General features: G+C 45.9%; 1 protein-coding gene across 3 annotated transcripts in view; it reads right to left on the bottom strand.

The window, feature by feature from the left end:
* Nucleotides 1-13,287, bottom strand: part of EDC4 (enhancer of mRNA decapping 4) — a 55,432-nt gene that overhangs the window by 32,583 nt on the left and 9,562 nt on the right. For 2 of the 3 annotated variants that reach the window (XM_073307245.1, XM_073307246.1), the window contains exons 5-7: nt 12,859-13,048; nt 11,377-11,524; nt 4,363-4,467 (exon numbers count right to left, since the gene is read on the bottom strand). In XM_073307245.1, coding sequence (XP_073163346.1) covers nt 4,363-4,467; nt 11,377-11,524; nt 12,859-13,048 — 443 coding nt within the window. The remainder of the gene's footprint in view (nt 1-4,362; nt 4,468-11,376; nt 11,525-12,858; nt 13,049-13,287) is intronic. The other variant, XM_073307248.1, reaches the window with a different exon arrangement.

The raw sequence follows: 13,287 nt of genomic DNA, 5'->3' as shown, positions 1-13,287 counted from the left end.
TCAGGAATGCAATCTCAGAAACTCTGTTAATTTAGTAAGTAATCTAGCTAGAAATGCGTTCGATTTCTTTTTGTTAAATGGCTGCTAAAATAAGCTGTGCTGAATGGAATGGATATTCCTGTTTTTGTGTCTTTTTGTAACTTAAGGTTTTGCCTAGAGGGATACTCTATGTTTTGAATCTGATTACCCTGTAAGGTATTTACCATCCTGATTTTACAGAGATGGTTCTCTTACCTTTTCTTTAATTAAAATTCTTTTAAGAACCTGATTGATTTTTCATTGTTCTTAAGATCCAAGAGTTTGGGTCTGTGTTCACCTGTACAAATTGGTGAGGATTTTTATCAAGCCTTCCCCAGGAAAGGGGGTGTAGGGCTTGGGGGGAAGGCGTCTCCAAATGGGCTCTTTCCCTGTTCTTTGTTTAACACGCTTGGTGGTGGCAGCATAGGGTTCAAGGACAAGGCAAAGTTTGTACCTCGGGGAAGTTTTTAACCTAAGCTGGTAAGAATAAGCTTAAGGGGTCTTTCATGCAGGTCCCCAGATCTGTACCCTAGAGTTCAGAGTGACAGGGGTGTTGACAGGGGTGTTGCAGCCTGGATCTTTTGGTGACTCCCTGTGCCATCACAGAATTTGAGAATAGAAACTCTGCCTCCGCTTAGATGGAACAAAGTAGAGCTTCTCAACCCTCTTTGGGGTAGGAGCACAGAAAGCAGAAGTGTGCCACACTGTTCTAGCTGGATCCATGATGGCCTCGTTAACTGGGAGGGTTGCTCAACTGGGACCCGTGGATTGCAAGATGTCCAGCAATCTACATAGGGGCTCCTCAACTTCTTCAAGCTGCATTTGGAGCTCAGACACCACCCTTTGAAGGAGTTCCTGATATTGCCTGTACGTGTCAGATGGAGATGGGGTAACTGCCTCATCTGGGGAAGTTGATGAAGTTGCTCCCAGAACAGTTGAACTAGTCGGATCCGGTTCAACTTTGTCTTCCGCAAACTCTGATGGGGCCAGTAGGTGCTGACCAAGAAATGGCAAGTAAGGCTCATGTAGTGATCCCAGCTGCCTAGAGCAGAGATCCTACAGGAACCAATAACGCCAGCATGAAGGATCAGCCAGCTGAGGAGGATCCCATGGCACTGGGTACCACCTGTCTCTTGCAAAGTCATCTGATCGGCAAACAGAACCCTCATCTCCTAGGGCTTCTGTCCAGCCCCGTTTCTGAATGGCAGGCTAGGGGCTCTTCTGGAACCTCTGACTCATCAGATGAAAAAGCTGAATCCTAAGCTACCAGCGAAGCTGACAATACCAATGGCTGGGTACTCAGGCTCGCGGGTGGGAAAGGAGAGCGGCTCTATGTCCTCAGAATAGCTTCTTCCATGGGAAGAACTGCGTGTCTGAATAAAGAGGAAATGGGAGTGAGGACAGGGGAGAGCAAAAATGTCCTTTGGGGAAACGTAGGTCTCAGACTGCCCCAGGGTACAGGGTGAGTCACTTGGTGGAGCCATTGGATCCAGTGCTTCTCTGGTCACAGTGGAAGTCGGATCCCTCTGGGGACATGATGATATTGGCACATAGTCTGATCTGGATGTTGAAGGGACCAGCGTGGGATGTCTATCTTTAGTTTGCACACTGGACCCAGAACCGACGGATGTGTGCTCCTTTGTGCAACTTTCTCCTGCTGAGGAGATTTACTCAGGACTAAATCTTTAGGACCCCTGCGTGAGGGGACTCCCCCGACTCTGAGGAGTCAAGGAGGGATCTCTTTTCTTCAGGTCAGCTCCGGAAGCAGAGAACTTGTCTCTATGCTTGTGAGAGTGCTCCTTACTCTCATGAGACACCTTCTCCTTAGGCTTAGAAGTCTTGTCCTCAACTCCCGAGCTTGCGCTTTGAAGGGCACTGCCTGCTCATTGAAGCTGACGTGGTGCGCGCGCGGGGGGGGTGGGTGGGGGGGTGTCTCCCCAGCTGGGATCTGCATGGGGTCTCATGGCCTTCTCCAGATGTTTAGTACGTCTTTGCTCTCGACCCTCATGAGTTCTGGGAGGGAATGAGCAGCCCATACTGCACTTAGCTGAGATGTGAGCCTAGTCTAGTCAGTAAAGGCAGTGTTGGTGTTCCTTGCTCATTGAAAAGGAGCTGGGGCAGAACACGCAATTCTTAAACCTTGGTACTCTGGGCCTAATCCTAGTCTCCTGGGAAGCATTTCCCTGAAGTGGGGGGAAAACAGCTACCGACCTACACTCATACTTAAGACTAAAAGAATACTGAAACTATTTACAATATTCACAGACTGAAGCAGTCAAAGTAAGCAGCTGTGGACGCAGAAGATTCTGACTCAGGCCATGCGGCAGTCAGAAGGAACTGGAGAGGTCCCGGTCTGCACCGCCCCTTATGCCCTCGGTTCAGAGCACAAGGAGAACAACTGCGCATGTGAGGACCAACGGACACGGCTTTCTAAAGATCTCAGGCACGTGGTGCGCGTGTGTACCCACGGGTGGAATACACATGGGGACCATCCCTCAAAGAAATTGTACAATTCTCATTTACTTTCCCCCAGTGATGCAATTTTATTTACTTTTCACCTTTCACTCAGTATGGAGAGTGAAACCAAACTCATTCATTGTTATTCCTTTCCAGATTCTAATGGTTTCACTCTCCATACTGAGTGAAAGGTGAAATGAGAGCAAAGACTTACTAAACATCTGGAGAAGGCCATGAGACCCCACACAGATCCCAGCTGGGGAGACACCCCCCCACACACGTCAGCCTCAATCAGCAGGCAGTGTCTTCTTCATTTCTCAGAAATAAGCTTTCCCAGTATAACTGCACCCACACTAGCAGTTGTACCAGCAAAACTATTCCCATATAGCTAAAACTGTACCTGGTGCTTAGACAACCCTTTAGAAATATCATGAATAGGATTTGTGAATCTTAAATTACACTCATGGTCTACGGATGGGTTTTTTGAAAGCACGTAAGTGACTTTCAATGGGAATGGCTCCCAAGTCATTCTGATACCTTTGAAAATCTTATATATGCACAATTACGAATGATGCACCTTATACACATTGACAGCAATCCCTTACAGTGTAATTAGTTTTCTGCATTCCTATAATTTCAGAAATTGACTGTAGTTTAATGGGAACTAAGCCCCATGTGATACAGAAGTCAGAGATGAAAGAGACCCTTTGATCCTATTCAGCTCCTTGCAAGGGTAGGACAAGGGTCCCCAAAGACCACATATAATGAAGTCTGCCAAACTGAGTTCATAACTTTTCCTATATGTACATTCTTATCCTTCCTGTTGTCATAGTTCCCCCATTCTGTCTGAGAAGGTGAAAGGTAAGTGTGAGAGCATCAGAAGAGATGCTGCTGTTGAGAAGGCAAAAGCCAAAGAGCCTGAATGCCTTTTTACACTCCCAGGGCAGCTGAGCTTTGAGGGTCTACCTGGTAAGTCGCACACTTCTAAGGTAATCACAGAGATCCACACAAAAGGACTAAGTACCATGCTCCACAAGAGCCATTGGGTAAATAATTTGTCCTTTGATTGTCTGCAGCAGCCAAAGCATTTATGGGCCAACACAGCATTTCTCCAGAGGTGGCTTTTGGCTGGTTTGGCTGTAACAAAAATTAACGTTGCTTTGAGATGCAGGCTCACCGGTCTCTCTCTCTGACATTTGCAGAACTGCCCATTAAGCCCGTAAGAAGAAACTGCAAGAAAATTGGACTCTCCTGAAAATGGCTGAGCCACTAAACACTGTCGTGTTTCAAGGAACGACTGTGTCCCCACCATATTGCTTGGTGACTCGCAGCCTCAAGCTGCAAACGAGCTTGTCCTGAAAGACAGACTATAGAAGTGACAGCCCAGCCTCTCCATTATGAAAGGCATGGCAGGTGTCTGTCTCCTGGAAGTTCCTGCTCCTACCAGCCCCACAGGCAATGCATATGAGGACCCAAGGGCATAAGGAGCTAAGGACATGATCACATCCCTGCTTGCCTTTGATTTCATCAAGCGATATGAATGTAGGTATTTATGTTGCAATGTTCAGTAATGCCAGACAGATGACTCAGCAGCTCGGCAGCGGCAGAGACGTTCATTCAACTTTAAGTCACCGACAGCAGCCCAGGGCTGCATCATCTTTATTTAAGGTGGGTAACAGTCCAACTCAGTAAGTTGAGGGAGCTAACGGTTCAAGATATGCCAAAGAGACTGAAAATGACATGGAGAGTGCTCCAGCGATCGGCTTTGGTGTGTCAGTGACTCGCCTGTCCCCACACTGCTCTTCTGAGAAGATCATCCACCAGAGGGAACCCAAGTTCCAGAGAGGACAGAGGGCTCTAGATAACAACAGGCAGTAGTGCTCTTACCGTGCTATGGCCTTTCACCACAATGAAGCCCTCTTTGATGTTAGTTACCTCCACTGGCCAGGAACTGTTGTTGGCTCGGATAATATCCAGATCCCAAACCTCTGCCTGGAGGAGAACAAGGAGAAATGAGTACATGTGCATGCCTGCAGGCCAGTGCCTGAAACCTCCCCAGCTCCTTTTAACAGTCACAGCTGCCATAAACCCTCTCGTCCAGCTGCCACCTCTGGCCAGTGCAGCACTGGGCCCCATGCAATATATTCACTCAGAACTACACAAACACAAAACAGCTTTTGGGCACAGCAATGATGCATCCAGCCTCATGCAGCAGCCTCAGAGGCCTAGGGGCAACAAAAGCTTGGTCATGTAGGGGAATCCAAGTTTGGTCCCATATCCCTGCGCTGTGCTCAGTGCCTGGAGAGCATCAGTCAGAAGAACCTATCAGCCTAGTGCAGGGACTCTGAAGAGGGTGCAGGGCAAGGGGACAATCCTCAGCACAGGTGCCCCTTATATAAGTTAGATGGTGCCCTCTGCCCTGACATCTGTGGTGGGCAAGACAACATCAGACTCAAGCAGCCCAGTTTTCTGAGTGCCCTGCGTGCATGGGCAGATTGCTCCTCCTCAGCACTGTGCATGGGGGCAGATTTGGACCCAGTGAAGCCCCAGTAGCCAAGCATTCAGTTCCTTTTCTGATTTTTCATTGCTGCTGTGACTGAAGAACCTGGAGATCAGCTAAACTAGGTACGACCTTGGAAATCAATCAGGTTTTGCAGCGTAACTAACTTGAGTGCTTAAGAAGGGTTCTTTTAGCAATGGGGACTTAACCACCATAGTACGTGGAAAAAGCAGAGACCAAAGCACAGGAATCAGAGAAAGACTGGCCTAGTCCATCCCATCCGGCCCACCAGGATTATTCTCTACTGTACATTTTACAGTTAGACAGCACTAGTAGTGTCCCAAGTGGCGGATTCCCACCCCTTTCCTTTGTAGCCTGATAACTTTCTGCTAGTGAAATGTTTCTCCAGATACGAAGCCTTTATTTTCCTAGTAACTTAATCCCGCTGTTTTTATTATGCTCTACGGGTCACTCATGCTCCTTCCTTGGCTTTCCCACCCCTCAACTATTATATTCCCTTCATTGCCAAGCTCTATGGATTTAGCTGTTTTAAAAGGACAGTGTCACGATGCCTCTCCACATACAGCCCAAAGCTGTATGTGCTTTTTCGTTGCCCTACCACACTGCAGATCCGTGCTTTGCTTGCTGCCCTCTGCCATCCTAAGGGCCATTTGGTGTTGCTGCTTTCCAGAGGAATTCCTCTAGAGAGGAGGAGGTGTTTATTTTTCCCTTGATGTATTAGCTGCATTCCCCCACCCGCTTGTGTCTCACATTAATTTCTGCCTGTGTTTCTAGTCTCTCTAGCCCTAGATTAGTTCTCCGACATACTTCTCGTTCACAGCTTCTTCCCATTCCGTGCCATCTGTGCTTTTCACTGATGTGTGGGTTACTCCATCTATTAGATCAATGCTGAGCATGGTCCATAAGACCCTACCTAGCAGCAGACTGGAGATGAGACTCCTATCCAAGGAATCCACTCTGAGAGCTTCTCTACATGAACATTTAGTTTGCAGTAAGCGGGGGTGCGAACGTAACATGCACTAGTCTGCCACAGACTAACAATCCATGTGGACCCTGCTGACATACACAAACAGCTGGTTAATGTGCTTCCATCTAGTCCTGTTTCAAAGAGACCTAGATCAGGTGGAAAGTCTGGTTGAGTTTAGGAAGGGGTTTGAGCAGATTATGGAGCAAAGACATGAGGTATCTGAAGGGAAAAGCTCAGCCTTGCAGACGGAAGCAGGACTGGGGAATTCTGAGGGGAGACTGGGTGTGGAAAGTGGTCAGTGGAAGCATGTGACTAAAAGAACCAGGCAGAGGAAAAGACGGGCTAGTGAAGGAGAAATAGAGCTCAAGAATAGGTTTGCAGAGTTGGAAAATGAAGAAGGGGCTCAGCAGGTGGTCCCTGAAGGTGGAAGGGCAAGGAAGAAGAGAAGAGCAGCTAGTCCTATAGGAAAAGCAGAAGAGTTAATGGAGACTACACCAAATATGAGCCCCAGGAGGATACAGGATGGGTTAAGGAGGATGACAAGGGAGAATAGGAATGGAAAGAACTTGCAGCCAGAGGGAACAGTAGATAGACTGGAGAATAGCACCGTCACCAGGAAAAGGCAGGTCTATGTGATTGGGGACTCTTTACTGAGAAGAATAGACAGGCCTGTAACCAGAGCTGATCCAGAGAATAGGAGGATGTGCTGTCTTCCAGGTGCTAAGATACGGGATGTAGACCTGAGGTTGAAAAGGATTCTAAAGGGAGCAGGAAAGAATCCCCTAATTATCCTTCATATGGGAACAAATGATGCGGCTAGATTCTCACTGGAACGTATGAAGGGAGACTATGCTAGGCTGGGGAAGACGCTTAAGGAAATTGAGGCTCAGGTAATCTTTAGTGGGATTCTGCCTATTCTTAGAGAAGGGCAACAAAGGTGTGACAAGATTATGACTATCAACAGATGGCTCAGGCAGTGGTGCTATAAGGAGGGCTTTGGGATGTATGGCCACTGGGAGGCATTCATGGACAGAGGACAGTTCTCTCGGGATGGACTTCATCTGAGTAGGGAAGGAAATAGACTTCTAGGATGGAGGCTGGCACAACTGATTAAGAGAGCTTTAAACTAGGAATTAGGGGGAGATGGTTGGGAGATGTCCAGGTAATCTCCACGCCAGAATTTAGCATTGAGAGGGAAGAAAACGAAGTAAGAAAGGATACAGCCGTGGGTAGGAGAATATAGATAAGGAGGAAGGGCAGTGTGGATCCCAGTCTAATAGGTTATACTGGCTGTAGAATGACCGGGCCTAATCGGGTACAGAATGTGAGCGAGGCCAAACAGCAGGAATGAAGATGTTTGTACCCCAGTGCGCGGAGCCGGGTAACAAAATGGAGGAACTAGAGCTACTGGTGCAGGAAGTGAAACCAGCTATTCTAGGGAGAACGGAAACATGGTGGAATAGTCGTCAGGACTGGGCTACGGGTATTGAAGGGTCTGTGCTGTTTAGGAAAGACCGAAATAAAGGTAAAGGTGGTGGAGTAGCACTGTGTATCAATGATGAGGTAGAATGTAAAGAAATAAGAAGCAATGAAATGGATATGACTGAGTCCATCTAGGCAAAAATTATATTGGGGAAGAAAGCTATTAGAGCCTCCTTTGGGATAGTGCTTGGGGTGTGCTATAGACCACTGGGATCTAATCTGGATATGGATAGAGCCCTTTTTAATGTTTTTAATAAAGTAAATACTAATGGAAACTGCGTGATCATGGGAGACTTTAACTTCCCAGATATAGACTGGAGGACGAGCGCTAGTAATAATAACAGGGCTCAGATTTTCCTAGATGCGATAGCTGATGGATTCCTTCAGCAAGTAGGTGCTGAACCGACTAGAGGGGATGCCACTTTAGAGTTGGTTTTGGTGAGTAGTGAGGACCTCATAGAAGAAATGGTTGTAGGGGATAATCTTGGCTCAAGTGATCATGTTCAAACTGAACAGAAGGATTAACAAAAATAAACCTGCAACTAGGGTTTTTGATTTCAAAAGGGCTGACTTTCAAAAATTAAGGAAATTAGTTAGGGAAGTGGATTGGTCTGAAGAATTTATGGATCTAAAGGTAGAGGAGGCCTGGGATTATTTTAAATCAAAGCTGCAGAAGTTATCGGAAGCCTGCATCCCAAGAAAGGGGAAAAATTCATAGGCAGGAGTTGTAGACCAAGCTGGATAAGCAAGCATCTCAGAGAGGTGATTAAGGAAAAGCAGAAAGCATACAGGGAGTGGAAGAAGGGAGGGATCAGCAAGGAAAGCTACCTTATTGAGGTCAGAACATGTAGGGATAAAGTGAGACAGGCTAAAAGTCAAGTAGAGTTGGACCTTGCAAAGGGAATTAAAACCAATAGTAAAAGGTTCCATAGCCATATAAATAAGAAGAAAATAAAGAAAGAAGAAGTGGGACCGCTAAACATTGAGGATGGAATGGAGGTCAAGGATAATCTAGGCATGGCCCAATATCTAAACAAATACTTTGCCTCAGTCTTTAATAAGACTAAAGAGGATCTTAGGGATAATGGAATCATGACAAATGGGAATGAGGATATGGAGGTAGACATTACCATATTTGAGGTAGAAGCGAAACTCAAACAGCTTAATGGGACTAAATCGGGGGGCCCAGATAATCTTCATCCAAGAATATTAAAGGAATTGGCACATGAAATTGCAATCCCATTAGCAAGAATTTTTAATGAATCTGTAAACTCAGGGGTTGTACCGTATGATTGGAGAATTGCTAACATAGTTCCTATTTTTAAGAAAGGGAAAAAAAGTGATCCGGGTAATTATAGGCCTGTTAGTTTGACATCTATAGTATGCAAGGTCTTGGAAAAAAATTTTGAAGGAGAAGGTAGTTAAGGACATTGAAGTCAATGGTAAATGGGACAAAATACAACATGGTTTTACAAAAGGTAGATCGTGCCAAACCAACCTGATCTCCTTCTTTGAGAAAGTAAGAGATTTTTTAGACAAAGGAAACGCAGTGGATCTAATTTGCCTAGATTTCAGTAAGGCATTTGATACCGTGCCACATGCGGAATTATTAGTTAAATTGGATAAGATGGGGATCAATAGGAAAATTGAAAGGTGGATAAGGAATTGGTTAAAGGGGAGACTACAACGGGTCCTACTGAAAGGTGAACTGTCAGGCTGGAGGGAGGTTACCAGTGCAGTTCCTCAAGGATCGGTTTTGGGACCAATCTTATTTCATCTTTTTATTACTGACCTTGGCACAAAAAGTGGGAGTGTGCTAATAAAGTTTGTGGATGATACAAAGCTGGGCGGTATTGCCAATTTAGAGAAGGACAGGGATATCCTACAGGAGGATCTGAATGACCTTGTAAACTGGAGTAATAGTAATACGATGAAATTTAATAGTGAGAAGTATAAGGTTATGCATTTAGGGATTAATAACAAGAATTTTAGTTATAAGCTAGGGATGCATCAATTAGAAGTAACGGAGGAGGAAAAGGACCTTGGGGTATTGGTTGATCATAGGATGATTGTGAGCCACCAATGTAATATGGCCGTGAAAAAAGCGAATGCGGTCTTGGGATGCATCAGGCAAGGTATTTCCAGTAGAGATAAGGAGGTTTTAGTACCGTTATACAAGGCACTGGTGAGACCTCACCTGGAATACTGTATGCAGTTCTGGTCTCCCATGTTTAAGAAGGATAAATTCAAACTGGAACAGGTACAGAGAAGGGCTAATAGGATGATCCGAGGAATGGATATAACCTTGTCACTGCAGTGCTTGAGAGTCTCTCAACAAGCACATAGTGAATTTATTCTCAATGCTTCTGTGAGGCAGGAAAGTGTTATCCCTATTTACAGATGGGAAACTGAGGCCTAGAGGCCAAGATTTTCAGAAGTGACCTGCTGCAATTGTGGGAGCCTCAAGTTTTGGGTGTCTAACTTGACACACTTTAAAAGGGCCTGATTTTCAAATGGCAGGTGCGCAGGACTTTCTGAAAATCAAGTCCTTTCAGAGTGTCTTAAAGCACTTAAGAATTTAGGCACCCCAAATGACTGGGTACTTCTGAAACTCTTGTCCAGAGAGATTAAGCATCTGGCCCAGATCTGAGAGGTGTGAACTGAAGCCACATCTTCTGAGACTCAGAGCAGGGCCTCATCCACAAGATCATCCTTCCTTATTCACCACACACTGTTCACTTTCTGCTGTGCACAGGGGGCGCTGGGGGCTCCAGCCTCATTCACTGCACAGCCATACCTCATTCACTGTCTCATCTGGGCACTCAGCAGGCAGAGAAATGCAATCATGTAATTTAATGTACCCTGCTAACCCATATTCACAGGGAAAAGTTAGTCTGGGCATTTCCTGACTTCTGAACCCTTCGCTTTGCAGTTTTAAGGCTCTTTGAACATGGTCTTTGGCTCATTTATTCAGCTTTCTAAACTAAATGGTTTGGTATTCATTCTCCCTCATGTGGAAATATTTCATGCATCTAATCTGAGTTCCCTTCTCTGTTTTGATATTTCCTTTTTGAAAAGAAGTGTTGAGAATTGAACATTTCGTATTTAAGGAGAGGCTTTACCCCTGCTCTGCAGAGTGGCATAATATTTTCTGTACTCTTCTCTAGCCTTTTTTGACACAGCTTAAACCCATTTGCTTTTTGATTGTCACTGCATGCCGAGCAAAGGTTTTTCACAGAACTAATCACAGCAATACCCTCAGAGGCCACGGTTAATTTAGAAACCAGCATGATTCTAAACAGAAGCTGTCTGGTTTGTCTACCACGTCATACTCACTTAGGTTCAACAACAAACCTGAAACACAAGGACCCTCACGCTAATGTCACTTCCGTCCCCTCTGACTCTGCTCCTGGGGGAAGGGGCCATGGGTTTCCATGCCTGCATATCTCAGAGCACACTTTAGGTGCTCAATTAAATTGTGGTTTTCCAACATTTTTATTATGAACAGTGCCATATGCGCTATGCAGTCTGTGTCAGCAAGAGCATCTGCTTACTGTAATCAAAGTGACAGGAAAGGCAGAATCCAGCAGAAGGCCCCATTTATTTTACAAAGGCACCAGAGCCTGAATTCTGTTTTGTGTTCACAATAGTGAATGTTTAACAACACTGGCTAGAAGTCAGGAAGAGGCATAGCCGTTACCAATGTATCTTATCGCATACCTGCAGCACCCTCATTGCTATTCTAGCCTCTCCTGAACACATGGTTCATTAACATGGGAGGGTTCTGCTATTCAGCGTAGTCCATAACCATTACATTCCCATCATGTGACCATACCCGCATTTCAATCCAGGGACCCAGAGGAGGATTACAGTCTCTCTTGGGATTACAATAGGGGATAACGTTTCAAGTAAGACCCACAGGCCTCCTTACCCTGTCCTCGTGCAGCAATGCCAACGTTTGGCTGCCTTCTTCACCGCTCTCCTCATTCTCGTCTGGGATGAAGGGGCACCATATGATTCTCCGGAAGCTGTTCAGTGGGGTGCCCTCAGGTCGTTTTATGTTCACCAAGATCTCCTCTCTAATCACCACGTTAAGGAAGACACACAGTTCTGTCTGTTACTAGAGTTCAGATATAATCCTCTCAGGGTGGATCCTTGTGTGATGTCTAAAACAATTAGTGCTTTTTAGTTCTGAATTACTAGCCACAGAAACCAGTTACAAGAACATTGGTCGGGAAGGCAGGTCGGCTTACCTCCACTGGCAAGAACATAACGTTTACAAGTGACACTTAGATCCTTGTAAATTTCACTTATTGTCTGCATACAAGAATGGACAGACAGACACGACAGAGAAACAGATTAGGGTCACAGTTGCACGTTATCAGAGAAATTCTAAGCGTTTTTGGTTTTGTAGCGCTGGAATCTGAGTTGGCTCTGGTTTTATTATTTCAGCCAGCACTGCGGTATTGCTTGAAAAAACAATGGAAAGAGATGCATGAAGGCCATCCCAATCACACAGAGTGATCCAATTCATATACCTACACGTAGAACTTTAAATAATCACAATATGCCATTGGCCACCCTCACTCCTCATTTTGAAGTAGTTATACACATCAACAATAAGGCTGGGAAATTGTGACCCTCCTGTATACAGTAATGTGTTTCCCAGGAACACTGGAAAAGTAACTCATATCCGTCAGGAAAGGAAGAGGTTCATAACACTAAAATCCAGTGACTCACTTCAAGCAGACCAAAAAAAGCAATAAAGATTGGCTTTGGGGTAAGCATCCCAGCCCTCTTTCCCAGAGCCATGGAAGCAGAAAAACACTGATAGAACCAGACAGTTGTAGGCCAGTGTACTTTAAACATGATTCAGATGACAACACAGAGTAGTACGCCTGGGCGAGCCAGGAGTCCATGGGGCTCCTGGGTGAAACCCCTCTTTGCCAGTTACTCCTGTCTGAACACACAGCTCAAACTCTTGTCTAGTCTCTCATCATCTTGTATCTTGGTTATTTCCTCTGGCCTTCACAAATGCAACCCTGCACTGCTCAGACCCATTCAGAATGCTGCCGCAAACATATCACCCCTCTCTTTGCATCCCTCCACTGGTCCCCTCTTCATTGTCTCAAACATAAGCTGCTCATCTTCACTTTCAAGGCCCGTGGGGCCTATCTCCGCTCTATCATCTCTCATTCACTGGTTGGACACTGTCATGTGATCCTTAATGGAAGGAGCAAGACTACCCAGGCTCCTTGCCTGCCAAGCTCTAAGGGAAACAGGAGATAAACACAGAGGGAAACCAGATAAAATGTCCCTTTGTAGAGGCCCTGAAATTGAGCCCAGCTTTGCTGTTGCATCAGTGTGTTGCTGCTACACAAATACTCCCACAGAGTTTATTCCAATAAGATACTGGATTTTCCCATTGTCCATGGCCAGGCACCAGACAAAGAGGTTGCCAGCCTCATCGAGGCAGGCCAGCTGGTTGGAGTTGAGATGGGCGAAAGCCAGGTCTGCCACGCCTCCCGTAAATCCTTTCAGCAAGGTCCGCTCGGCAGTGCTGATGCTCAGTACCCGCACCATAGCAGAGCCATTACTGGCACCTATAAAGGAGAACAAAAAGAAGAGAAGTCAATGCTTGTCAGGCTTTTTCTTCACAGGATTTCCTCTGGCCTCAGCAGCTACCTTCCAGTTTTCAGCATCCCTGCTGGCCAACAGACAGTATCGAGGCACATTGACAAGCTCCGTCAGCATGCCCATCCCAACAAGTGATGGGTGAGGGCAGAGAGAAAGGCCACAGCGCAGGCACAACGAGACGTCACTCTTGCAGATGATCAGAAGC

The sequence above is a fragment of the Lepidochelys kempii genome, chromosome 12 (genome assembly GCF_965140265.1).
Source record: "Lepidochelys kempii isolate rLepKem1 chromosome 12, rLepKem1.hap2, whole genome shotgun sequence".
Lineage (NCBI taxonomy): Eukaryota > Metazoa > Chordata > Testudines > Cheloniidae > Lepidochelys > Lepidochelys kempii.
This window is presented reverse-complemented; position numbering and strand designations above follow the sequence as displayed.